Raw genomic sequence first — 27399 nt, forward strand, 5'->3', positions numbered from 1 at the left:
GATGTGCAAAAAGCAGCCGAGTCAGCAAAAACCTTTATTGACTGAAGAGAATCAGAAGTATGACGGAACACGGAGCCCCACCCACCAGAACGCCAGCATCGTCATGGAAACTGTACAACGTGAAGGAATGCATGGAGGGACAAACGTTTACATCCACATGTCCGGGTTCGAGTCAGCTGCTGGAAGCCTCTCCCCCACCAATCCTGTGGTCACGTGACCCGGGTCGGGATTCCGTGTGCGACCGGCATCCGTTGTGGAGACACCAGCGAGGGTTCTGGCGGCGGGGGGGCCCCCTGCCTGACTCGCATCAGGGAGCCAATGAGTGAAGACCGGGCAGGTCACATGACGGACGTTAAGGCAAAGGGGATCAACAAGCCGCCAGAGAGGTGACCCTCGTTTGTGTTAAGGCCTCATGGCTGGGGGGTTCTCACCGGTTAACATTCAGCCCCCCCCAGTTTGAGCTCTGTGTGCAGACCCACGTGAGCTAGCAGCTGCTAGCCCGTCGTACACGGCTAACAGGCTACGTGATCGCTAACGCTGCTAAAGGCATACAGAGTCCTACAGCACCAGGTCAACACCTGGACACGCCCAATTCAGAACGGTCACGTGACCAGGAACTGGGTCACGTGACCGTTCAACGCGTCACGCCTCCGAGCAGCGACATCAGCTGGAGGAAGACGTCGCCACGGCTACAGTCGCACGGAGGGCGTGGTCGGGGGGCATGTCCAGTTGTGCAAATCGCCTGGTTCTGCAAATCGGTAATAAGGCGTGTCTTTATCCTTTTTTGGATCTGAAGGGGGAGGAGCCAATACCCTCAGGCCACACCCCTACACCCCTCCCTTCTGCACAATCCTTTGTGTCCTGTTTCTTTCGGGGATGGGGGGCAGTCCTCATCTCACCCCCCAAAGTGCTTTCAGATGCAGACTCCAAAGGAGGGTGGGGGGTAGAAGGTAGTGGTAGAAAAACCCAGAATGCTTTGCAAAAAGAGGCAGCATGAATGAAAGATGTCATCCCAGGAAAAAGTGCATCAACGTCATTGATCTGCTAAAAAACATCTGAAGAACTGGTAGAAACGTGATTATTGATTAATGATTATTGATTAACGTCTAAGTCAAGGAAAAATCTCCACCAATCCTGATCTGGAGCCTCAGTGTGTCACAACTAATCCATAACTAGTCGATAACTAATCAATAGTTGATTAGCAGCACTAGGACCGTCTGAACCACTGATCAGAACCAGAATGGAGCCCCTCCACTGGTGACATGATGGGGGGGCGTCCCATTTCCTACAGAAGGCTTCTGACCACTGCCCCTCCTACTCTGTTCAGGTGAGTAAAACGGGAGGGCGGGGCTAACAACAGGGGTTGGGCTTGGACAGGAGGGAGGGAGAGTGGCCCCCGTAGAGGAGACGTCAATGAACTGTCGTCCAAGGCCATCATTGGTCAGATCAAAACCATCATGCAGGCAAGTCAGGAATGCTAGCAGGCTACGCTAAGCTAGCAGGCACTGCTAAGCTAGCAGGCACTGCTACGCTAGCAGGCACTGCTACGCTAGCAGGCTTCTGTTCAGACTAGGGAGTGATTGGGCGTTTTGTGGCAGGTAGGTCAGGTGGGGGGGCATGCTGTGATGGAGGTCACATGACACAATCATCATTACAACTGTTTTAAAGGCAAACAAACGCTGATTGTTCCGCTGCTTTCCCACAAGCCCTTGGTGCAGAGAGGAAGACACCGTGTGGAGGAAGAAGGGCATCGTCTCCTGAAGCAGCAAACCCGGCCGGGCGTTGGGGGGGACGGTTCTACACGGTACGGCTCAGAGTGAGCATGGGGGGGTCGACAGGTTCGGGTTAGCTAACAGGCTCCTCTGCTACTGTAACCATGGCAACCAGGGAGGTGCTGGACGGAAGGACAATGGGTGTGGCGGTGCTACTGCTGATGCTACTGCTTCTGATGGGGGCTGGGGTCGGGGTGTTGGGGGCTGGAGGCGGGGTCATGGGGGCGGGGCAGGGTGGGACAGTAACTAAGGCAAGAGAGCAGGAAATACACGATCAAGTGAAAACCGAGTCAGAAGCAGGAATGATGCGCGCCCCCCACCCCTCACCCCCTTCAGTCCTTCCATTCCTTCTTGATGTTGAGGATCCATTCCCAGGACAGGTGGTTGTGCTTGTCGTCGTCGGTGAACTTGGACTTGATGGTGTAGTTGCCGCGGGCCAGCATGCCGTGAGGAGCCTCCTCCCACGAGGTGAGGAAGTCGTACTCGGTGGGGCGGGGGCCGTAGCTGCCCACCATGTAGTCCGACTTGTCAACTGGAACAAACACAGTGGAGTAACAGTCAGAACACGTTCAAAGCAGGAGGACCTTGTAGTTTGACAGGAAAAGAGGGTGAGAGGGCTGGGATTAGGGGGTTGGAATTGGGGTTAGGGTTCAGGGGGTTTGGGCTAAGGATAGAGGTTTAGGAGGTTAGGGTTGAGGGGGTTAGAGTTAGGGAGTTAGGGTTGAGGATTAACACTAACTACTTCACTCACTCTTGAGTCCTTTCCTGTAGGTGTTCTGGACGTACTTCAGACCGGACACGATCTCATGATTCACCTGAGACAGAAACAATGAAACACAGCATCCAACACTGTCCCAGTGATGTTAACTAGTAAAAATGGATCCTTCACACACACACACACACACACACACACACACACACACACACACACACACACACACACACACACACACACACACACACACACACACACACACACACACACACACACACACACACACACACACACACACACACACACACACACACACACACACTCCTCACCTTGAAGCTGATCTTTATTTTGTACTCCACTCCCTCCTTCATGGCGAATGGCTGCTTCTTGAAGGCTTCCAGGTCTCCTGGAAAACACCAGAGGAAGGGCAGCGTCAGCCGCAGGACAGCTTCCTGGTTGTTTTCAGCATTGTGGACCAGCTGCTGGCATCTAATGGTGACAGACCCTAACCCTAACCGTGTTACCATAATGGAAGACCCAGGATCACAACACGCCTGGCGTTTAAACTCCGTCTGTCTTGAAGGCCTTGATGTGAGACTAAACCTGAAACATCCGCTCTCGGGGAAACACTGATGGCGACACCAAACCGGGTGAATGTAGGACTCACCTTGCAGGTCCAGGATCAGGGGTTCCGGGGCGGTGTCACACACCAAAGACATCCGGGTCACTTGGACATTGGGAAGAGAGGGATCTGCAACGGGATCAAAGAAATTGATGGTCCAATGAACACAACCAGGGTGTTAAACACAGGTGTCACCACCGTTAACCCAAACCATAAAGTCTTCCCCTGTTAAAATAATCAGACAAAAAAAGACACAAAAACAGGGCCTGAGAGCCCAGGGCCAAGGTTCCACGGTTCTAAGTATTATTACCGGTGCAGTGCCTGAACAGGACAGGGTTGGGGGGAGTACTGTAAATATAATATCCTCTCTGAAACATCCTTCAGTTCACCAGCAAAGAGTAACTTTGGGTTTATTACCAACATCTAGTTGAGATCCCAGGAGGGTTTCTTTATATTTGCGCAGGCTCTCGTCGTCCTTATCAAGCTCGTGGATTTCTTTCACCGTCTTCTGGGCTGGGGCCTTGTAGTCCGACGGTTGCTCCTCGTTTTCAGCGTCGATTTCGTGATCACATTTCACATGATCCTCAGCCATGTCTGGAGACAGAGTGGAAACGATGGACATTGATCATACAACAACAGCTGGTCAGAAAGGGGCAGGGGAACGAAGAGATGGGACATGCTACAGAGACCAGGGGCAAGTCGGGTATTCATGCATTATAACATGAAGTCAAGTAAGTCAAGTTCACAACAAAGGCATCCAAGAAGAAACTGGTCTCTATTGTTCTGACACCCACCAACCCTTTGTGACTAGGGATGGGCAGGGGATGAGGGTGGCTGGTTCAAAACCAACGTGGACCAAAATGTGTGGAGTGTGAACTGGTAGCTGCAGTGGATAAAACACAACCAATTCACCGTCTCAGCACTGAGGCCGTCCTTGATGAGACTTGCTTTTGTCCGTTAACCTGCCTGGAACAGGTGAAGGGACGTCAATCTTATGAAGCGCTGCCATTAGATACGGAAGTTATAAATATCAAGCTGCTTCTAACTTGTTTGCTGTCTCTCTGCTGAGAACCAGACAAACTTGATCTAGTTGTCACAGAGCTGACGAGGCGCTACTGGCTGTTGGCTGACTGAGGAGGAGGAGGCTGAGGCAGACCGGGAGACCAGAGCAGTGGGAACACAGTCCTCTCCCTGAGCTGTGGAGGCATCTGGTCATGTTAGCTGTGATCCTTCCTTGTAAAAAACAAGTCTGGTTCAGAAGTTGCATTGTGCCAACTCAGCATTATTCAGGACACGCAGTAGTAGATGCCCAACCCAAGAGCAAGAACATGAAGACAGGAGGGGGGAAATAACACGCATCTCTGTTCTGACCACAGAGGGTGATAAAAAGAACAATAACAACTGTTATAAAGACAGTTTATAATCTTCAGCACTTATAACAACCACTGACAAGAAATCAAGAAGAGGGGGAGGAATCGATTGAATTGGCTTCAAGTTGGATTAAGATATTTAACCTGTTGGTTCTTCTTGAGTTCCTGGACCTGGAATAGAACCTCCAGACAGTAGAGTGGTCCACAAGAACCAGCTTCAAGACTCCTATAGACTTGAAAAGTCTATAGGAGATATTCTCTTTACACACACTACTTACCCTCACGCCCAAGTTGGTCCCATTGTAACCACATGATTCATATTATGTTTTCCCTACATAGAAAATGATGTTTCCATGGTTACCAAAAACAGATCCACCAGAAAGGAGTCACAGTATTTCATTTTGCCGTGTTTGGTCCCAGAGCAGTTCTGTTAGAACAGCACTGGGCAAACTGAGGTCCATCTCTCCACAGACGGCCAGCGGAGGGGCAGATGGAGTATTTATTTGTTCAAATGCATGTAAAAGCTATTATATGAAGGGTTTGGCTTCACCAGGCTGCAGAGTAGACATTAAATCATCTTATAAGTACATTTATTTCTTAAAACTAATTACAGTTTAAACAAGTTTAGCAGCCCAGATTACAAAGCCTAATGGGCCGCAAGTGGCCCCCGGGCCAATAGCTGAACAGAAGGTTAAGCAGTAGCATATAGAGTTAACGAATGGTTTCAAACGCTGCCGAGTGTCCTCTGGTGCCGAGGGGGTTCAGAACCGTGTTTGGTACGTGGGGGGGGCAACTGACAGCTGTCACTTCAACACCTGAACCCGTTACACGTACGGGGTGACGGGCCGATGTCCACACTGATCAAGTACCGCTGTACGGGGCGCAGTGCTTAAGGGGCCCCATGCTGCTCGTAGCTTCCTGCTCCGTCTCAGCGTCATCAACCCCCCCATATACGTCAGGAAGTCGCATCAAACCCTGCACTCACGTTCATTTATTCCTGCAGAAACAAACGGACAAATTCAACTTCCTGTCTGCTTCGTGGTTCTTCTGCGCCGCAGAACAAAGAACGGTTCAGGTCTGAGAAGGCATGGTTGTTTCTACAGGGGGATGGGTTCTAGAACCGGGACCGGACCGGGTCCAGACAGCAGCCACACCTGGATCCCGGTGGGCATGTTCAGGCCTCACTTCCTGATGGAACAGCAGCAGGAAGCAGCCAGCGGCGTCACTTCCGGTCCAGCCCGTTCCTCATGGGGGCCCCAGAAGATTCAAACGTTCCACTGAAAATACCGGAACACAGTCGGTCCCGGCAGGTCACCGGGAAGAAGGAAGTGTTTCCAAAACGTAAAAAAAACGAATTAAACAAAGAATAAAAATCCCTTCTAGAAGAGTCTCCACCGGAAGTCACGGACAAGCTGCTCGTTAACGGGGCCGGTGCCGGTGCGCCTAACGGGGACTACCGGCGGGCCGACGCCACTGAGAACCGGTAGACATTACCGGAGCCGAGCTCCCGGACCCCGGGTGGGTCGGAGCCGAGCCTCCCGGCCCGGGGGCCGGCCCGGGGGCCGGGGCGGGGCGGCGGAGCCAGCGGGTAACTTAGCCCGCGGCTAACGGGATCTGCGCTCGGTTCCCGCCGTCGCTCCGCGGCGGTTCCGGTGATGCCGTCACGAGCCGCCGTTACAACCGGCCGCACTCACCGTCGGTCGGTGGGGGTCCGGTCTCCGGTGCGTTCGGTGAAGGTTCGCTGGGTCTCCGGGCTCAACGCGCAGCAGAATGGCGGCGGGAGGGCGGGGCTACGAGTCCGCGCTGCCTCGCGCCGGTGACGTGACGCTGGACCGCACGGCACGCGATGACGTCAGGTGACCCGTTGGCGCGCGGCCACCTCCAGCGGCTTCAGGAGGCACCCGAACCCGAACCCGAACCCGGTCAGTTCCATAGAATCATAACGGGGGGGGGGCACCATGTCTGGTCCTGATGCCGCAGGAAACAGCGTTGCCTTGGTTACCACCCTACACACTGCCGGTGTGCTTCCGGTGGGAACATGTGACACATTTTCTCCTCCAGAGGAAACAGGACGGTCAGGTTAACTGAAGCCCTGACCAGCTTTGGTTTATTCAAACCAGACTTTTACAATCTGGGGTTGCGGATGAAAGCCCAGCAGCGACTTTTGAACCCGACTGTTGGAATCGAACCCATCGGACATTGGAACCCGACCGTCGGACCTTCGAAACTGACCCTAGGCCAGTTTGTCTCTCTTCTTCTAGGAGCGGCACAGTGGAGTAGTGGTTAGCACTGCTGCCTCACAGCAACAAGGTCGGGTTCAAACCCCATCATTTCCAACGTGGCCTTTCTGTGAAGAGTTTGCGTGTTCTCTCCGTGTCTGAATCGGTTTTCTCCAGGTTCTCCGGTTTCCCCCAATTATCAGGAAAAACATGCATCTAAGGAATATTAGGTCATGTTGGCCCGTAGTGGCGGCGCACCCAGGGTGCAGCGGCTCTAGACCGACTTTCCATCTGGCCTTTCAATTTCATTGTACCATCCCTGTACAACGACAAATAAAGCTCTTTGTCTGTCTTTTGTCTTTCTTCTGGCAGATGAGCAGAAGTCGACAAACTCCCCAAACGTCACAACACAGAAATCCGCTGGTTGCGTTGAGAACAGCATGGCGATACCTGAACAAAAGCCAGGCTCATCTTAACTCACCTTCAGACCGCATTCAGGTTCCTCATCCCACAGTTCAGATGGAACATACAACCAGCTGGGTCAAAGGAACCTAGGTAGGTTACTGGTAGGTTATCAAAATGTGAATCAAACCTATGACTTCCATACCGGATCGGTCGAGGCCCAGGTTAACAACGACCGCCATCAGTGCTGTTGACCTACAGGGCGCCGGTGGAAATTGGATTACTGTTGGTCGAAGAAGGAGAGGAGGAAAGTGCGTTCGCTCGAAGAAAGAGAAGAGGAACACCAAGAGTATAGGACTGAGAGTAGGGACGTTGAATGTTGGAACTATGACAGGAAAAGGTAGAGAGTTGGTTGACATGATGCAGAGGAGGAAGGTAGACATACTGTGTGTCCAGGAGACCAGGTGGAAAGGTAGCAAGGCTAGAAGTTTAGGAGCAGGGTTCAAGTTGTTCTATCATGGTGTAGATGGGAAGAGAAATGGAGGAGGAGTTATCTTGAAGGAGGAGTTTGTTAGGAATGTCCTGGAGGTAAAAAGAGTGTCAGATAGAGTGATGAGTCTGAAGCTAGAAATAGAAGGTGTGATGTTCAATGTTGTTAGTGGGTATGCTCCACAGGTAGGATGTGAGCTGGAGGAGAAGGAGAAATTCTGGTCGGACTTTGATGAAGTGATGCAGAACATGCCTAGAAATGAGAGAGTTGTCATTGGAGCAGACTTCAATGGACATGTTGGTGCAGGAAACAGAGGTGATGAGGAGGTGATGGGCAGGTTTGGTATCCAGGAGAGGAACGCAGAAGGACAGATGGTGGTTGACTTTTAAAAAGGATGTAAATGGCTGTAGTGAATACTTTCTTCCAGAAGAGGCAGGAACATAGGGTGACCTATTAGAGTGGAGGTAGGAGCACACAGGTAGACTACATCTAGTGTAGACGGTGTAACCTGAAGGAGGCCAGTGACTGTAAAGTAGTGGTAGGTGAGAGTGTATCCAAACAGCATAGGATGGTGGTGTGTAGGATGACTCTGGTGGTGAGGAAGATCAAGAGGGCAAAGGCAGAGCAGAAGACGAAATGGTGGAAGCTGACAAAGGAACAGTGTTGCATGACTTTCAGGAAGGAGTTAATGAACAGGTTTGAGGAGGTTGTTTCCAGCCAGGAGTTCTGGAGCTCAGTCTGCAGGAACTCTCTGACATCCTTGATAGTGATGAGCTCAATGTGGATGAGGAGAAAACCGTGTATGAGGCCACCGTTAGGTGGATCAACCATGATCCTGAGCAAAGAACCTCACACTTACCGTGGTCTATCGGCCTCTAGATACAATAAGGACTTTTTAAACGAATTTTCTGACTTCCTGGCTGAGATTATGCCTAAATATGACCGTGTCCTTACTGTTGGTGATTTTAATGTTCACGTGTGTTGTCCTGAAAAGCCAATGGCAACTGACTTTTTGAACCTCATTGACTCTTTTAGTCTTGTGCAGTCTGTGTCTGGACCCACACAAGAACATGGACACACACTCGATCTTGTCTTATCGTATGGTTTGCCTGTTTTTAACCTAGAGATTTGTGATGCAGTGTTTTCAGATCATATGCCTGTGCTATTTGAGGTTACTCTTGTCGCTAATACAGTTAAATCTGCCGCTGCTTCTCGGCGCTGTCGTGTCATAAACCCTTCCACTGCTGTTCAGTTTTCAGCCGCTTTTAATCATAACTCTGTCATTCCTGGGTCTGTGTGCAGTACGGAGGAGCTCAGCTCATGGTTTCACTCCACCTGCCAGACTGTTTTAGACTCTGTGGCTCCATTAAAAACCAGGCAGCCTAAAACTAAATCTGAGCCCTGGTTAAATGACACGACTCGTGCTGCCAGACGTGAGTGCCGTAAAGCTGAGCGCAAATGGAAAACGGACAAACTGCAGGTGTCTCTTCAAATGTTGAGGGACTGCTGGCGTCATTATCAAAAAACTGTGAAAAAAGCGAAAACAGAACACTTATCTAATATTATCCTCTCTGTCACAAACCTCGTGCTTTGTTTAAAACAATTGATTCAGCTCTTAATGCCAAGCAGACTGCTGGTATAGAGACCTCTCCTGTTGTCTGTGAAAATTGTCTTCACTTCTTTATTGACAAGGTCTCTTCTATAAGGGCTCTCATCTGACCTCCTGCTTACGACCCCTCAATCTCTGTCACCTGCTCTGCTGTTTTTGAGCAGTTTGAGCCCGTGACACTGTCCTTTTTACAGGAGATTGTTGGTCAGTTGAGGCCCTCAGGTTCTCCAAATGATGCTGTCCCTCCTCGACTGCTTAAAGAGGTTTTCCCCACTGTTGGAACTTCCGTTCTCACAATTATTAATAGCAGTCTCTCCTCAGGTGTCGTCCCTGTGTATTTTAAACACGCAGTAGTGCAACCTGTGATCAAAAAACCTGGGCTAGATCCTACAGATCTCGCCAATTTCAGGCCGATCTCCAAACTACCTTTTCTCTCAAAAATCCTTGAGAATATAGTCTACAGTCAATTAACAGACTTTCTGAAAGACTGCAATATTCTTGAGGTTTTCCAATCCGGTTTTAAAACCCTGCACAGCACAGAATCAGCTCTTTTAAGAGTTTTTAATGATATCTTTTTAGCTACTGACTCTGGTGACTGTGTTATTTTAGTGCTTTTAGACTTAACTGCTGCATTTGATACAGTGGACCATGATCTCCCACTTGGAGCAGTGGGGGGGCATCAGGGGTTTAGCACTGGAGTGGTTCAGGTCGTACTTGACAGGTAGAAGGTTCTGTGTCAGCCTTGGCGACTCGGTGTCCTCCTCTGCTCCTCTCCTGTGTGGGGTCCCACAGGGCTCAGTTCTGGGCCCTCTTCTCTTCTCTCTATCTGCTCCCGCTTGGCTCCATACTTAGGAAGCATGGGATTCACTACCACTGTTATGTGGATGACAGCCAAATTTATGTTCCACTCAAAAAGAACAATGCGTACTCTATCGCTGCATTAGTTAAATGTCTTGATGACATTAAGGCCTGGATGGCCCTGAACTTTTTGAGTTTTAATGAAAAGAAAACTAAAGTGACATTTTTTGGTGGCACCGCTGGTACACCCCTTCCAGATCTGGGTTCTTTGGCCCAGCATGTCAGGCCAGCCATCACTAATCTTGGGGTAAAAATGGACTCAGGTCTCAAGCTTGACAGCCAGATCAGGGCAGTAGTGAAGTCCAGCTTTTATCATTTGAGGCAGCTGGCCAGAATAAAACCAATTCTTTCGACGCAACACTGTGAAACAGTCATCCACGCCTTTGTCACCACTAGGCTGGACTCCTGTAATTCCCTTTAGGGGGGGGGTTAGTGCTTCTTCCATCTCCCGTCTCCAGATGGTCCAAAACGCTGCTGCACGTCTGTTGACCAGCACCCGTAAACATGAGCACATTACCCCCATTTTAGCCTCACTCCACTGGCTGCCCATACATTTTAGAATTCATTTTAAAATTCTTTAATTTACTTTTAAATCCCTGGTTAAATGACATCACCGAGGTTTACGATGTCCATGCTGATCTCTGGTTGGACGTTACAGACCATCAGGAAAAGCCTCGTTACTTTCATGGCACTGTCTACCATGATGGGTTCATCTACTGCATTGGTGGCTATGATGGGGATGAGGTTTGCAACAGCGTGCGAAAATTTGATGTGAACAGACGTGTTTGGCTTGAAGCAGCACCCATGAACCAGCGCCGCTGTCATGTGAGTGTTGCTGTTTTGGATGGATATATTTATGCATTAGGAGGTGCTGATAGGAGGTACCCGAACACTGCGGAGCGCTACAGACCTGAGACGAACCAATGGAGTCTAATTCAACCGATGAACGTTGTCAGAAGTGATGCTGGTTGTGCAGCGTTCAATAAGAAGGTGAGTGAAGGTCCAGAGCAGTGGGAAATAGCTCTGGAGTTGTTCTAACGCTGACAGGAAACATTGTTAGCTGTTCATTTAAATATATGTAATTTAAATTTAAATATCTGTGGACTAGACTATATGCTGGAGGTTATTACATCCCATTTCAAAGCAGTGATGTAATTGTCAGTGTTACATTTGGTGGACGTCCGTCCGTCTGTCCACCAAATATCTTCCCAACCATTCAGACAGAAAGATGAAACAAAAAGCACATGACTCAGGCAGGAGAGGGCATGAAGATGAGATGATGACCTTAACCTTGAGAAAAACTAGGTCAAGGTCAAATTTCAACTTTTGTACTCAGGAACCGGATAAGATGGAAAGACGAGGGAGAAGGCCAGTGTGAGTAAAACCATAGATCAAAGCTAGTGCTCTAATCTATGAACGTAGGTCAGAGCACTAGCTTTGATCTTTGACTTATGCAAGTAGTTCAGGGTAAAATTTCCATCTCAGGGGAAAGCAGACTTCAGGATTGTGTTTGCCATGTGGGATGTTGCAGTCTGTGACTGCCTTTGTTGTAGTTCAATATTTGTACAAACAAGAACTCTTCAATTTTATAAAAAGAAAAAAAAGAGAGTAGAAAATGAGAAATGAGAGAAAAATGATCTTTTCTGGGGCTTCTGCCAAGAACAGTGATATTTGTTGACTTCCTTTTTTCCTCCTTGTCTGTCCAGATTTACGTTTGTGGTGGTTCTACTGGGTTTGATATCCTTCAATGTTGTGAATATTATAGTCCAGAGACCAACCAGTGGACACGCTTCACCAACATGAAAACCAGATGCTGGGGATTAGGCGTCATCTTGTACGATAACCGTGTCTTTGCGGTGAGTAAATGAAGAACTAACCTGGACTGAGGCCAGCACCTGGTTCTATCTAGTAGAGCTGACAGAATGACAATGTCCTCTGGTTGGTGTCCAGTTGGTGTCACACATGCCGTGTTCACAATCTGAAGCTTTAACACGCTGCACAATGTGTTACATTTGATTTGAACCCAAACACTCACCTGACTATTTCATTTTGTTCTCACAGCTCGGTGGCTGGAATGGCTACGATTTAAGAAGTGTTGAGGCCTACGACCCAGAGACCGATCAGTGGAATAAAATTCCCCCAATGTTGAACGGCCGCAGTTACTTTGGTACTGCAGGGATGAACAACAAGCTGTTTGTTATGGGGGGCTGCAGCATCCATTGCAGAACCAATTGTGTTGAGGACTATGATGATAAAACCAACACCTGGACTAGAGCTGGTAAGATGGGGACTAAACACTGGGGTCTCTGCTGCTGTACCGTCTCCAGTCACCCCAGCGCAAAACAATACGCCACCAGTCATGACTCCTGCCACGAGTAGAGGAAGTGTAAAAAAAAAAGAATAACTTGGAGGACTCTACACAAGATCAAATCACACATTAATGAATTCCTCTTTCAGCACAGTCTCTGCTCCTGTCTTTTCCAGGAGCAGGAAACCCTAACACTAGCCCCCAAACCCTAGTCCCCCAACCCTAGCCCCTCAACCCTAACCCCCAACCTTGCAACCTTAGCCCCTAACCCTAGCCTCCCAACCCTAGCCCCCCAACCCCAGCCCCCCAACCCTAACCCCCACGGGTTCATCCAATGATCACTTTTTTTGCCCTTCATGGGAGACTTTATATAGAAACTTTCTATGTTGCTCGTGTTCACCTGCATGTTTGTTCAAATGTTAATGTTTAATAAAACTTGACAAGATCTTCATCCCTGACTTCTTCATTCAGGCCCACCAGAACATCGTGCACACACCCATCTGTCCACAGAACCTACTTATGGACGGCCTCGCTCAGGCTCATTTAGGGTCGTTCCTCTTTTCTCTCTCAAGTCGGAGTTCCCTTTCTTGACCAGCAGGTGTCGCCCTTCTTCAGTCGGTCGATGACCTCATCGCTGCCCCTTCTGAGTCACTGTTTGGAAGCCACTGTTTGGAAGCCACTGTGGTTCTCCCTCATCGCCTGGCCTCTGACGGACATGAAGCATCCCTCCCCAAACCCCAACGGCTGAAACAATGTGCTTCTGGCTCACGTCTTCACGCCCGACGGAAAGTCGCTCGCTGCCAGGAAGTAGCCCTGTCCCCATTAGTCTGATCGACCCCTCCCTAAAGGAGATTTGATGTATTATGTTGGCAGTTCTACATCTGGTTCTGCGCCGGCCTACAGGAAACCTGGACACAACATGGTAGGTCCTCCCTCAGTCTCCCCCCTCTAGAAACACCTGCAGCAACCTATGCCAGTTCAAATGGAGCAGGGTCATGTGGGGGGAGGGGGGAGCCCTAGCTTCCTGTTAGCGCCTGCTGATCACATGTTCACACCTGCTGATCACACGTTAGCGCCTGCTGATCACATGTTCACACCTGCTGATCATACGTTAGCGCCTGCTGATCACATGTTCACACCTGCTGATCACACGTTAGCGCCTGCTGATCACATGTTCACACCTGCTGATCACACGTTAGCGCCTGCTGATCACATGTTCACACCTGCTGATCACACGTTAGCGCCTGCTGATCACATGTTCACACCTGCTGATCACACGTTAGCGCCTGCTGATCACATGTTCACACCTGCTGATCACACGTTAGCGCCTGCTGATCACATGTTCACACCTGCTACCGTTTAAATCTTCAGATGCAGCAATGAAGTTGTCATTAAAACCAGATCCCACACATCCTTCTAGCTATCGACCTCTCACTAATCAACACCGACATTAATATCTGAAGCACTTGCCTCCATATTGGAGAAAATGTTTCCATTAACAGTTGTCAATGATCAAACAGGATTTATGAAGGGTTGAGACTCTACCAACAATGTCTGAAGACTGCTGCAGCCTTTTCAGCCTGCTGGACCAGAACCAGCAGGATCAAGGGCAGTTTCTTTCACCAGGCGGTCAGGAGGCTCAACTCCCTCCCTGCCCTGCCCCCTGCCACAGCTCTCTCTCTGCCCTTCCCTCCCCCCAGCACCTGACTACCTATCTATCCCTCCCCCGTCAACTCAGGGACTGCGCGCACGTCACTTCCCCTACGAGATTAGAGTGTATAGAGATGTTAACCATCCCTTGTGTTTCGTCTCATACTTTGTGTTGTACTGCCTGTTGTACTGTTTGTTGTACTGCCTGTTGTACTGTCTGTTGTACTGTTTGTTGTACTGCCTGTTGTACTGTTTGTTGTACTGCCTGTTGTACTGTCTGTTGTACTGTCTGTTGTACTGCCTGTTGTACTGTGTGTTGTACTGCCTGTTGTACTGTCTGTTGTACTGTTTGTTGTACTGCCTGTTGTACTGTCTGTTGTACTGCCTGTTGTACTGTTTGTTGTACTGCCTGTTGTACTGTCTGTTGTACTGTTGGTTGTACTGCCTGTTGTACTGTTTGTTGTACTGCCTGTTGTACTGTTTGTTGTACTGTCTGTTGTACTGTCTGTTGTACTGTCTGTTGTACTGTTTGTTGTACTGTTTGTTGTACTGCCTGTTGTACTGTTTGTTGTACTGTCTGTTGTACTGCCTGTTGTACTGTTTGTTGTACTGCCTGTTGTACTGTTTGTTGTACTGCCTGTTGTACTGTCTGTTGTACTGTTTGTTGTACTGTTTGTTGTACTGCCTGTTGTACTGTTTGTTGTACTGTCTGTTGTACTGTCTGTTGTACTGTCTGTTGTACTGCCTGTTGTACTGTTTGTTGTACTGTTTGTTGTACTGCCTGTTGTACTGTTTGTTGTACTGCCTGTTGTACTGTTTGTTGTACTGCCTGTTGTACTGTCTGTTGTACTGTTTGTTGTACTGCCTGTTGTACTGTTTGTTGTACTGTCTGTTGTACTGCCTGTTGTACTGTTTGTTGTACTGCCTGTTGTACTGTGTGTTGTACTGCCTGTTGTACTGTCTGTTGTACTGTTTGTTGTACTGCCTGTTGTACTGTCTGTTGTACTGCCTGTTGTACTGTTTGTTGTACTGCCTGTTGTACTGTCTGTTGTACTGTTGGTTGTACTGCCTGTTGTACTGTTTGTTGTACTGCCTGTTGTACTGTTTGTTGTACTGTCTGTTGTACTGTCTGTTGTACTGTCTGTTGTACTGTTTGTTGTACTGTTTGTTGTACTGCCTGTTGTACTGTTTGTTGTACTGTCTGTTGTACTGCCTGTTGTACTGTTTGTTGTACTGCCTGTTGTACTGTTTGTTGTACTGCCTGTTGTACTGTCTGTTGTACTGTTTGTTGTACTGTTTGTTGTACTGCCTGTTGTACTGTTTGTTGTACTGTCTGTTGTACTGTCTGTTGTACTGTCTGTTGTACTGCCTGTTGTACTGTTTGTTGTACTGTTTGTTGTACTGCCTGTTGTACTGTTTGTTGTACTGCCTGTTGTACTGTTTGTTGTACTGTCTGTTGTACTGCCTGTTGTACTGTTTGTTGTACTGCCTGTTGTACTGTTTGTTGTACTGTCTGTTGTACTGTCTGTTGTACTGTTTGTTGTACTGTTTGTTGTACTGCCTGTTGTACTGTTTGTTGTACTGTCTGTTGTACTGTCTGTTGTACTGTCTGTTGTACTGCCTGTTGTACTGTCTGTTGTACTGTTTGTTGTACTGCCTGTTGTACTGTTTGTTGTACTGCCTGTTGTACTGTCTGTTGTACTGTCTGTTGTACTGCCTGTTGTACTGTGTGTTGTACTGCCTGTTGTACTGTCTGTTGTACTGTTTGTTGTACTGCCTGTTGTACTGTCTGTTGTACTGCCTGTTGTACTGTTTGTTGTACTGCCTGTTGTACTGTCTGTTGTACTGTTGGTTGTACTGCCTGTTGTACTGTTTGTTGTACTGCCTGTTGTACTGTTTGTTGTACTGTCTGTTGTACTGTCTGTTGTACTGTCTGTTGTACTGTTTGTTGTACTGTTTGTTGTACTGCCTGTTGTACTGTTTGTTGTACTGTCTGTTGTACTGCCTGTTGTACTGTTTGTTGTACTGCCTGTTGTACTGTTTGTTGTACTGCCTGTTGTACTGTCTGTTGTACTGTTTGTTGTACTGTTTGTTGTACTGCCTGTTGTACTGTTTGTTGTACTGTCTGTTGTACTGTCTGTTGTACTGTCTGTTGTACTGCCTGTTGTACTGTTTGTTGTACTGTTTGTTGTACTGCCTGTTGTACTGTTTGTTGTACTGCCTGTTGTACTGTTTGTTGTACTGCCTGTTGTACTGTCTGTTGTACTGTTTGTTGTACTGCCTGTTGTACTGTTTGTTGTACTGTCTGTTGTACTGCCTGTTGTACTGTTTGTTGTACTGCCTGTTGTACTGTGTGTTGTACTGCCTGTTGTACTGTCTGTTGTACTGTTTGTTGTACTGCCTGTTGTACTGTCTGTTGTACTGCCTGTTGTACTGTTTGTTGTACTGCCTGTTGTACTGTCTGTTGTACTGTTGGTTGTACTGCCTGTTGTACTGTTTGTTGTACTGCCTGTTGTACTGTTTGTTGTACTGTCTGTTGTACTGTCTGTTGTACTGTCTGTTGTACTGTTTGTTGTACTGTTTGTTGTACTGCCTGTTGTACTGTTTGTTGTACTGCCTGTTGTACTGTCTGTTGTACTGTTTGTTGTACTGCCTGTTGTACTGTCTGTTGTACTGTTTGTTGTACTGCCTGTTGTACTGTTTGTTGTACTGCCTGTTGTACTGTCTGTTGTACTGTTTGTTGTACTGCCTGTTGTACTGTTTGTTGTACTGCCTGTTGTACTGTCTGTTGTACTGTCTGTTGTACTGCCTGTTGTACTGTGTGTTGTACTGCCTGTTGTACTGTCTGTTGTACTGTTTGTTGTACTGCCTGTTGTACTGTCTGTTGTACTGCCTGTTGTACTGTTTGTTGTACTGCCTGTTGTACTGTCTGTTGTACTGTTGGTTGTACTGCCTGTTGTACTGTTTGTTGTACTGCCTGTTGTACTGTTTGTTGTACTGTCTGTTGTACTGTCTGTTGTACTGTCTGTTGTACTGTTTGTTGTACTGTTTGTTGTACTGCCTGTTGTACTGTTTGTTGTACTGTCTGTTGTACTGCCTGTTGTACTGTTTGTTGTACTGCCTGTTGTACTGTTTGTTGTACTGCCTGTTGTACTGTCTGTTGTACTGTTTGTTGTACTGTTTGTTGTACTGCCTGTTGTACTGTTTGTTGTACTGTCTGTTGTACTGTCTGTTGTACTGTCTGTTGTACTGCCTGTTGTACTGTTTGTTGTACTGTTTGTTGTACTGCCTGTTGTACTGTTTGTTGTACTGCCTGTTGTACTGTTTGTTGTACTGCCTGTTGTACTGTCTGTTGTACTGTTTGTTGTACTGCCTGTTGTACTGTTTGTTGTACTGTCTGTTGTACTGCCTGTTGTACTGTTTGTTGTACTGCCTGTTGTACTGTGTGTTGTACTGCCTGTTGTACTGTCTGTTGTACTGTTTGTTGTACTGCCTGTTGTACTGTCTGTTGTACTGCCTGTTGTACTGTTTGTTGTACTGCCTGTTGTACTGTCTGTTGTACTGTTGGTTGTACTGCCTGTTGTACTGTTTGTTGTACTGCCTGTTGTACTGTTTGTTGTACTGTCTGTTGTACTGTCTGTTGTACTGTCTGTTGTACTGTTTGTTGTACTGTTTGTTGTACTGCCTGTTGTACTGTTTGTTGTACTGTCTGTTGTACTGCCTGTTGTACTGTTTGTTGTACTGCCTGTTGTACTGTTTGTTGTACTGCCTGTTGTACTGTCTGTTGTACTGTTTGTTGTACTGTTTGTTGTACTGCCTGTTGTACTGTTTGTTGTACTGTCTGTTGTACTGTCTGTTGTACTGTCTGTTGTACTGCCTGTTGTACTGTTTGTTGTACTGTTTGTTGTACTGCCTGTTGTACTGTTTGTTGTACTGCCTGTTGTACTGTTTGTTGTACTGCCTGTTGTACTGTCTGTTGTACTGTTTGTTGTACTGCCTGTTGTACTGTTTGTTGTACTGTCTGTTGTACTGCCTGTTGTACTGTTTGTTGTACTGCCTGTTGTACTGTTTGTTGTACTGTCTGTTGTACTGTTTGTTGTACTGTTTGTTGTACTGCCTGTTGTACTGTTTGTTGTACTGTCTGTTGTACTGTCTGTTGTACTGTCTGTTGTACTGCCTGTTGTACTGTTTGTTGTACTGTTTGTTGTACTGCCTGTTGTACTGTTTGTTGTACTGCCTGTTGTACTGTTTGTTGTACTGCCTGTTGTACTGTCTGTTGTACTGTCTGTTGTACTGTTTGTTGTACTGTCTGTTGTACTGTCTGTTGTACTGTTTGTTGTACTGTCTGTTGTACTGCCTGTTGTACTGTTTGTTGTACTGCCTGTTGTACTGTCTGTTGTACTGTCTGTTGTACTGTTTGTTGTACTGTCTGTTGTACTGTTTGTTGTACTGTCTGTTGTACTGTCTGTTGTACTGTCTGTTGTACTGTCTGTTGTACTGTTTGTTGTACTGTCTGTTGTACTGTCTGTTGTACTGTTTGTTGTACTGTCTGTTGTACTGTTTGTTGTACTGTCTGTTGTACTGTCTGTTGTACTGTTTGTTGTACTGTCTGTTGTACTGTTTGTTGTACTGTCTGTTGTACTGTCTACCGTGGGTCAGAGGACTGTAATTTCATCTATGCTGTATGTCGTGCATATATGGTACACTTGACAATAAAGCTGACTTTGACTTCAACTTTGAATCGGATTAGCTTGACGCAATGCTATAACAGGAAAGCAATTGTTTTGTCACTTGGTGAAAAAGCCTTTGACAAAGTTAATTGGACTTTTCTCATTGCTCCATAAATTTGGCTCTGATGAGTCATTTATCTAGTGGGTATCAACCCTGTATAACTCACGGGTCACAGTCACAACTAATGGGATGATTTCCCAAAATTTCACTTTAGAAAAGGGAACCAGATAGGGATGTCCTCTGTCTCCCCTATTATTTGCAATATTTATTGAACCACTACCAGTAGCAATACATCAAAACCCAAATATTAAAGGTATCTGCTCTCAGGTTGAAGCTAGACTGAGGGCAGAAGTGAACATTTGTGAGCAGCAGTATGGTTTCATGCCAAAAAAGAGTACTACAGATGCAGTATTTGCGTTGAGGATGTTGATAGAGAAGTACAGAGAAGGCCAGAGGGAGCTGCATTGTGTTTTTGTAGATCTGGAGAAAGCTGATGACAGGGTGCCCAGAGAGGAACTGTGGTATTGTATGAGGAAGTCTGGAGTGGCAGAGAAGTATGTTAGAGCGGTGCAGGACATGTATGAGGACTGTAAGACAGTGGTGAGGTGTGTGTAGGTGTGACAGAGGAGTTCAAGGTGGAGGTGGGACTGCATCAGGGATCAGCTCTGAGCCCCTTCTTGTTGCTATGGTGATGGACAGGCTGACAGACGAGGTCAGACAGGAATCTCCATGGACTATGATGTTTGCAGATGACATTGTGATCTGCAGTGAGAGCAGGGAACAGGTGGAGGAGAAGCTAGAGAGGTGGAGGTTTGTCCTGGAAAGGAGAGGAATGAAGGTTAGCCGCAGTAAGACAGAGTACATGTGTGTGAATGAGAGGGACCCAAGTGGAAGAGTGAGGGTACAGGGAGAAGAGATCAAGAAGGTGGAGGATTTGAAGTACTTAGGTTCAACAGTCCAGAGCAATGGAGAGTGTGGAAAAGAGGTGAAGAAGCGTGTACATTGTGTATATTGGACTGCAGGATTCCACAATCTCCAAACATCTGCCTAATTGTTGATCTAACAGAAATGGCTCTACCTCACGCTCAGTTACAGCCCACACTTGTAGCTCTTGTCATTGTCAAAAAAAATCATTTTGGTCAATTGGAAAGATAAGAGAGCCCTAAACATCACCCATTGGCTGAATCTCCACATTGATCACATTTCACTTGAGAAAATATGTGCTGCCCGAAAAAAACCAATTGGCATCATTTTTAGAAAACTGGTTTGCTAGATCTTTAAAATACATCTGTAGCTTTCTAAGTGAATGTCTCCACTCTGACACGAGATGTTCCTGAATATAATCTTACTGTCTGTGCTAATGATAATGATTGATCTGATAGGTTGGGGGTGGGTTGGCGGGTCAACCTCCTTGCCCCGTGCCCCTGGGCTTTCCTGTGCCCCTTAGTGGTGACAGCCACTGCCTCCTCTGGTCTCTGGGTCTATCTTGGCGCCCCCAAGTGGCTCCTCGGGTGATGGCTTCTGGCTGCCCCTGGCTGCCCGGGGTTGGGGGTACTCAGCTAGTGTGGCCCTGTTGGGTTCTAGTAGCCTCTCTGGGTGTTGGTTTCATCACATATGCATGTTGGTTCAGGGTTTACCAGCTCCTGTCGAGTCCAGAGAACCGTTGGGTCCATCAGAACTTGTTGAGTCTCTCTTCAGTCATCACACCCATCTCAGGGCTTCTGTCTCCCTCCCACACTGGTCTCCTCTGGTGGTCTATTCTACAGACCTCCACTAGTCTGGTGTTTTATAACGTTGGTGTTGAGACATCAGTTTTAAGATATGATAAAACAGCCCAAACCTTTTTCACTCCAACAGCACTGACTGTCTATCCACCACCCTGTGTTTCCTCTCCGTTTCCTTTTGCCCCCCCTTACCTCACAGAGGTGCAGCACCCCCCTCTCTGGCTCACAATAGGACATTCTAATAAAGACTGACAATTTAGTTCCCAGAGAGGAGTGGTGACGGTCACATGCACGCATTAAAATGTATAAAAGATTTTGATGCAAGACTAAAATAAGCATTGATCTGATAAAAGCTCGACACCCTTCTGTGGGGTTAGACATGAGAAAACATGCAGACAAGACAAAAAGTTTTCATCTGAACAAATAACTTCTATGAATGTTTTCAGTTTCTCTCCAGGAATATTCCTCTTCCTCCTCCTCGTCTTCATCTTTTAGATCCTTGTCAGAGGTTGATGAAGAGCTGGTGTTTGGTAGCCCAGTCCATAGGGGACGCTGTCCTCTTGGTGCGTCTGGCCACCAGGTGTCTCGCCTCAGCAGCTGTAGGACTCAGACGCAGGCCGTCCATGAAGGAGTCCGACACACACCTGTCCTCATCAGGGACCTGCACACACACACGGTGTTACACACACACACATACACACAGTGTTACACACACACACACACGGTGTTACACACACACAAACACACACGGTGTTACACACAAACACACACACACAGTGTTGCACACACACACAAACATGGTGTTAAACACACACACATGTTGTTACACACACAAACACACACACACGTTGTTACACACACACACACACACACACACGGTGTTACACACACAAACACACACACACACGGTGTTACACACACACACGGTGTTACACACACACACACACACACACACACGGTGTTACACACACAAACACACACGGTGTTACACACACAAACACACACACACACACGGTGTTACACACACACACACACACGGTGTTACACACACACACACACACACACACACACGGTGTTACACACACACAAACACACACACACACACACACACGGTGTTACACACACACAAACACACACACACGGTGTTACACACACACACACACACACACACACACACACACACACACACACAAGGTGTTACACACACACGGTGTTACACACACACACACACACGGTGTTACACACACACAAACACACACACACAAACACACACACACGGTGTTACACACACACACACACACGGTGTTACACACACACACACACACACACACACACACGGTGTTACACACACACAAACACACACACACACACACACGGTGTTACACACACACAAACACACACACACACACGGTGTTACACACACAAACACACACACACACACACACACGGTGTTACACACACACACACACACACACACACACACACACACACAAGGTGTTACACACACACGGTGTTACACACACACACACACACGGTGTTACACACACACAAACACACACACACAAACACGGTGTTACACACACACACACGGTGTTACACACACACACACACACACACGGTGTTACACACACACAAACACACACACACACACACACGGTGTTACACACACACAAACACACACACACACACGGTGTTACACACACACAAACACACACACACACACACACACGGTGTTACACACACACAAACACACACACACGGTGTTACACACACACACACACACACACACACGGTGTTACACACACACACACACACACACACACGGTGTTACACACACACAAACACACACACACGGTGTTACACACACACACAAACACACGGTGTTACACACACGGTGTTACACACACACACACACACACGGTGTTACACACACACACACACACACGGTGTTACACACACACAAACACACACACACACACGGTGTTACACACACACACAAACAAACGGTGTTACACACACGGTGTTACACACACACACACACGGTGTTACACACACACACACACACACGGTGTTACACACACACAAACACGGTGTTACACACACGGTGTTACACACACACACACACACACACACGCGGTGTTACACACACGGTGTTACACACACACACACACACACACACACGGTGTTACACACACACACACACACACACACACGGTGTTACACACACACAAACACACACACACACACGGTGTTACACACACACACAAACACACGGTGTTACACACACGGTGTTACACACACACACACACACACGGTGTTACACACACACACACACACACGGTGTTACACACACACAAACACACACACACACACGGTGTTACACACACACACAAACACACGGTGTTACACACACGGTGTTACACACACACACACACGGTGTTACACACACACACACACACACGGTGTTACACACACACAAACACGGTGTTACACACACGGTGTTACACACACACACACACACACACACGCGGTGTTACACACACGGTGTTACACACACACACACACACGGTGTAAACCACAGCCCCCCCTCACCTGGATGCTCACGTCTGAGCTGCTGAATTCTGATTGGCTTGTTGAGCTTCTGGAGGACTGAGATGCCGAACTCCCATTGGCTCGCGTTTGCGGAGATGATTCTGTGAGGGAGGGGTCTGTCACAGCGACATTCGTGATTGGGGGCTCTGTAATGGAGGGGTCAGAGGTCGGAGGTGGGGTGGCGGGGGCGCTTTCTGGAGTGGGACCATCCACGACGACCTCTGTGGGAGTTAACACACAAGACCTTCTGCAAACAGAACTGTGTGTGTGTGTGTGTGTGACCTTTGACATCACTGGTGGTGGGGGTCATCCCCAGTCCCTGGAAGAGTTCATCCGTCTCCTGGTCAACAAGGAGCTGCAGTCCCCCTTCCCCCGCCCTGATGAGAGCCACCACCTCAGAGTGGCCCCGCCCCTCGATGTTCACCCCGTCCACCTGGGGGGGACAACAGGAGAGAGGAGGAGAGGTGGAGGAGGGTTCATCATGTCTCACCTGTTTCCTCCTGCACACATGATGTCATCCAGGTGGCTCTAAACACACCTGTACAGGTGCTACATGTCCCTCCCCACAGAGCCTGTTGGGGGGGTCCCCCTCCTACCCACCTCCACCAGTCTGTCTCCAGGCCTGATGGCTCCGCCCTCTGCACCCGAGCCGCGGTCCACTGAGCCCACAAACTGCCCCCGTTTCACCTTGTCGCTGTGCAGGTTGAAGCCGTAGCGCTGCTGCCCCCTAACCAGGTGACAGAGGCGGGGGCGGAGCTCACCTGAAAGCTCAGCTGAGGGCGGGACCTGCAGTGAGTGAAAGCTAGTCTTCATCTACTAGCAAACGTTTGGATCGGTTTCGGTCCGGCGTGGACCAGAGTCTGGAGGGTGACCGGATCACCTCCTGAGCGCTGCCCACGTGCCCTTGTGCACCGAACCCTGAGCTGCACCCACAGCTCCATTATGTGGCTCCGCCCCACAGCTCTACATCAAATACATCTGTGTGTGTGTGTGTGTGTCAGCTGACGATTAAGTCAGTATTACTAATAGTTATAACAAATTAGGGTATAATAGGTTAATAATATCAGTATGAGTAACAGTTATAACTGGTATTAGGATATAATCAGTCATTAATGTCAGTATTTATAACTTGTATTAGGGTATAATCATTCATTAATGTCAGTAACACTTGTAACTGGTATTGGGGTATAACTGGACATTAATGTCAGTATTAGGAAGTTATAACTGGTCTTAAGGTACAATGGAGTCCTGAGGACTCCTTTAGTTCTCAGGAGTTCTCATGAATCTGACATCCAGCGTTAGATTTTGAACCCTCTGCTATAAAGGAGACGGTCAGCTGATGTGGGCGTGTCCAGGTGACGTGTACCTGCTGCTTGAGGTGTGCTCATTGGCGGGGCAGCTCTGCCTGTATTTATACCCTGGTTCTGTGTTTGCAGCCCAAACACTGAGCTCAACTTTTGCTGAAGTTTTACTTCTCAGACGTTCAGAGACTGAAGCCTTTGTGTTTCCTGTCAATTCAGACGCTGCAGATCAAAGAACTCGACTGGGTCTCAGGTGTGGCTGGGTCTCAGGTGTGGCTGGGTCTCAGGTGTGGATGGGTCTCAGGTGTGGCTGGGTCTCAGGTGTGGATGGGTCTCAGGTGTGGATGGGTCTCAGGTGTGGATGGGTCTCAGGTGTGGATGGGTCTCAGGTGTGGATGGGTCTCAGGTGTGGCTGGGTCTCAGGTGTGGCTGGGTCTCAGGTGTGGATGGGTCTCAGGTGTGGATGGGTCTCAGGTGTGGATGGGTCTCAGGTGTGGATGGGTCTCAGGTGTGGCTGGGTCTCAGGTGTGGCTGGGTCTCAGGTGTGGATGGGTCTCAGGTGTGGATGGGTCTCAGGTGTGGATGGGTCTCAGGTGTGGATGGGTCTCAGGTGTGGATGGGTCTCAGGTGTCCTGGGTCTCAGGTGTGGATGGGTCTCAGGTGTGGATGGGTCTCAGGTGTGGATGGGTCTCAGGTGTGGATGGGTCTCAGGTGTGGCTGGGTCTCAGGTGTGGATGGGTCTCAGGTGTGGATGGGTCTCAGGTGTGGCTGGGTCTCAGGTGTGGATGGGTCTCAGGTGTCCTGGGTCTCAGGTGTGGATGGGTCTCAGGTGTGGATGGGTCTCAGGTGTGGATGGGTCTCAGGTGTGGCTGGGTCTCAGGTGTGGATGGGTCTCAGGTGTCCTGGGTCTCAGGTGTTCGCCGCCAGAGAGTGAGACGGTGCTCAACATGAACACATAAAGACAACAATACCTGCTCTGTGAACAGCCTGATGGTTCAACACTACGTTCACTTCAGCTGGTCCCGTAGCTGCTGGGTGCCCTTCCATCCCAGCAGACAGTTAGTCTGCTGGGATGGAAGCAGACTCTGATCTGCTTCTGCCTGTAGCTCAGATGCTAACACCTGACGAAGAGTCAGAGGAAGCATGAAGCAGCTCCTGTTTGAACAGTTCCTGTTCAGCTGCTGCTGGTCGGACTGGATGAATCCAACGAGATCAGATGTGAACAGATGTTCTCAGTCCTGTCTCATCACCAGTGAATTGTAAAGGTGAGCTATACTCAGTCAGCCTGAACATCAGCTGCAGGTGACTGCAGGTGACTACAGGTGACTACAGGTGACTGCAGGTGACTACAGGTGACTGCAGGTGACTGCAGGTGACTACAGGTGACTACAGGTGACTGCAGGTGACTGCAGGTGACTGCAGGTGACTACAGGTGACTACAGGTGACTGCAGGTGACTACAGGTGACTACAGGTGACTGCAGGTGACTGCAGGTGACTACAGGTGACTACAGGTGACTACAGGTGACTGCAGGTGACTACAGGTGACTACAGGTGACTACAGGTGACTGCAGGTGACTACAGGTGACTACAGGTGACTGCAGGTGACTGCAGGTGACTACAGGTGACTACAGGTGACTGCAGGTGACTGCAGGTGACTACAGGTGACTACAGGTGACTGCAGGTGACTACAGGTGACTACAGGTGACTGCAGGTGACTACAGGTGACTGCAGGTGACTGCAGGTGACTACAGGTGACTACAGGTGACTACAGGTGTAGTGGTTACAGAGGGGGTGATATTTTTTACAGAGGTGAACGCTGCCATTGCTCAGACCCACTTTTTTAAACCCCCCCTTACCTCCGTGTCTGTCACTAATCGTGACGTCACCGGGGGTCTCTCGACCTCTGGTGTGATTGTGAGCGGGGGCGTGTCTGTGGCACGTGAGAGGACCTGTTGGATGGACACAGGTGAGTTCCCCGCGGGTCGGGGGGCTGCCGGTGAGTGGCGGGGGCAGAGGGTCCCCATCTCCACCGCCAGGCCCTCGGTGCAGGCCAGGCCGCGGCCCCGGAGGAAGCTGTCGGTGTCCCGGTCCGTCACCAGCAGCCTGGTGCGGTGCGGGAACTCACAGATGCGGTTCACCACCTGCGGGGGGTGGGGGTGGGGGTGGGGGTGGGGTTAGGCCCGTTAGCGCAGTTGTTGTTCCCGCGCACCGGGCCGCACCTCTAGAATGAAAACGACACCCGTTGATTCCCGTTACACTGACCCATTTACCCCCCCTCCCCCCGGGCGGAGGAGAAACTTGTTGGACAGGTATGAACTGATCGTTTGGAGCGCGAGCCGCATTCACCTGTTGGTGGGTCTCGTTTTCCACGTTCTCTCCGTTCACCTCCACCAGCCGGTCTCCCGGTCGCAGCCCGGCCAGGTCCGCCGGGGACCCGGGCTCCACCCTCCGGATCACCTGCACGCTTCGGTTCCGCTCCCCGTGCAGGTGGAACCCGTAACCGCGCCGCCCCCGGGTCAGGTAACAGAGCCTCGGTCTCCGCGCCTCCATCCCAACGCGGAGTCAGGAGCCCCGCGCGCGTTCCCTCACAGAGCCGCGTGCGATTCGACCGTCCGAGTCCAGCGGTCACCCAGTCCAGACCCGGACCGGGGACTCCTAAAGGCCAGGGCGCGTCCGGACCACCGGGGGGGGGTCTGGTCCCGGACCGGGACGGAAACCGTTCCTGGCACGCGACACTTCAATCCGCCTTGTCTGTCGGGCGCGCGCCTGAGGTCCGACCCGAGCCGCCGCGAGCCCGGGGAGGCGTGAACGGCAGCCCCGCCCCCTGACCAATGTGCGCCTGACGCAGCGCACCGCCGGGAGTCCTCGTCATCCGCTGCTGGGGGTCACGGGGTGCTGGAGCCAATCAGGGACGGGCCAATACACCTGAGGCGCGTGTTGGTGGAGGTGGGAGGGGGACGCAGACCCGCGCAGGGCTGGACTCGAACCGGGAACCGCCCCGCTATGCGGCGACAGCGCCCCCCAGTGGCCACTTG

At 49.3% G+C, this 27399-nt stretch overlaps 2 protein-coding genes and 1 long non-coding RNA gene across 4 annotated transcripts; 1 reads left to right on the top strand and 2 right to left on the bottom strand.

Moving 5' to 3' along the window:
• Positions 1–16: 16 nt before the first annotated feature.
• LOC137600080 (rho GDP-dissociation inhibitor 1-like) lies at positions 17–6307 on the bottom strand. The gene is made up of 6 exons (XM_068321465.1): positions 6174–6307; positions 3527–3703; positions 3155–3238; positions 2817–2893; positions 2524–2587; positions 17–2304 (listed from the first exon to the last, which is right to left on the bottom strand). The coding sequence occupies exons 2-6, from the start codon at positions 3699–3701 to the stop codon at positions 2105–2107; spliced, it is 600 nt and encodes a 199-aa protein (XP_068177566.1). The 5' UTR covers positions 3702–3703; positions 6174–6307; the 3' UTR covers positions 17–2104.
• Positions 6278–12653, top strand: LOC137600090 (uncharacterized). The gene is made up of 5 exons (XR_011036906.1): positions 6278–6401; positions 7071–7253; positions 10923–11047; positions 11764–11913; positions 12119–12653. It is a non-coding gene; the product is annotated as an uncharacterized lncRNA (long non-coding RNA).
• A 6357-nt stretch (positions 12654–19010) lies between these two features.
• On the bottom strand, positions 19011–27115 carry LOC137600072 (Na(+)/H(+) exchange regulatory cofactor NHE-RF2). 2 transcript variants are annotated; one of them, XM_068321448.1, is made up of 6 exons: positions 26711–27115; positions 26221–26505; positions 23663–23848; positions 23345–23495; positions 23063–23283; positions 19011–21131 (listed from the first exon to the last, which is right to left on the bottom strand). In XM_068321448.1, exons 1-6 carry the CDS (start codon positions 26912–26914, stop codon positions 20973–20975), a joined length of 1206 nt encoding a protein of 401 aa, XP_068177549.1. In that variant the 5' UTR covers positions 26915–27115; the 3' UTR covers positions 19011–20972. The 2 variants fall into 2 exon arrangements, with proteins under 2 accessions (XP_068177549.1, XP_068177548.1); XM_068321447.1 differs by lacking the exon at positions 23663–23848 and having other exon boundaries at positions 23063–23208.
• Between the last annotated feature and the right edge of the window lie 284 nt (positions 27116–27399).

The sequence above is a fragment of the Antennarius striatus genome, chromosome 8 (assembly GCF_040054535.1).
Source record: "Antennarius striatus isolate MH-2024 chromosome 8, ASM4005453v1, whole genome shotgun sequence".
Taxonomy (NCBI): Eukaryota; Metazoa; Chordata; class Actinopteri; order Lophiiformes; family Antennariidae; genus Antennarius; species Antennarius striatus.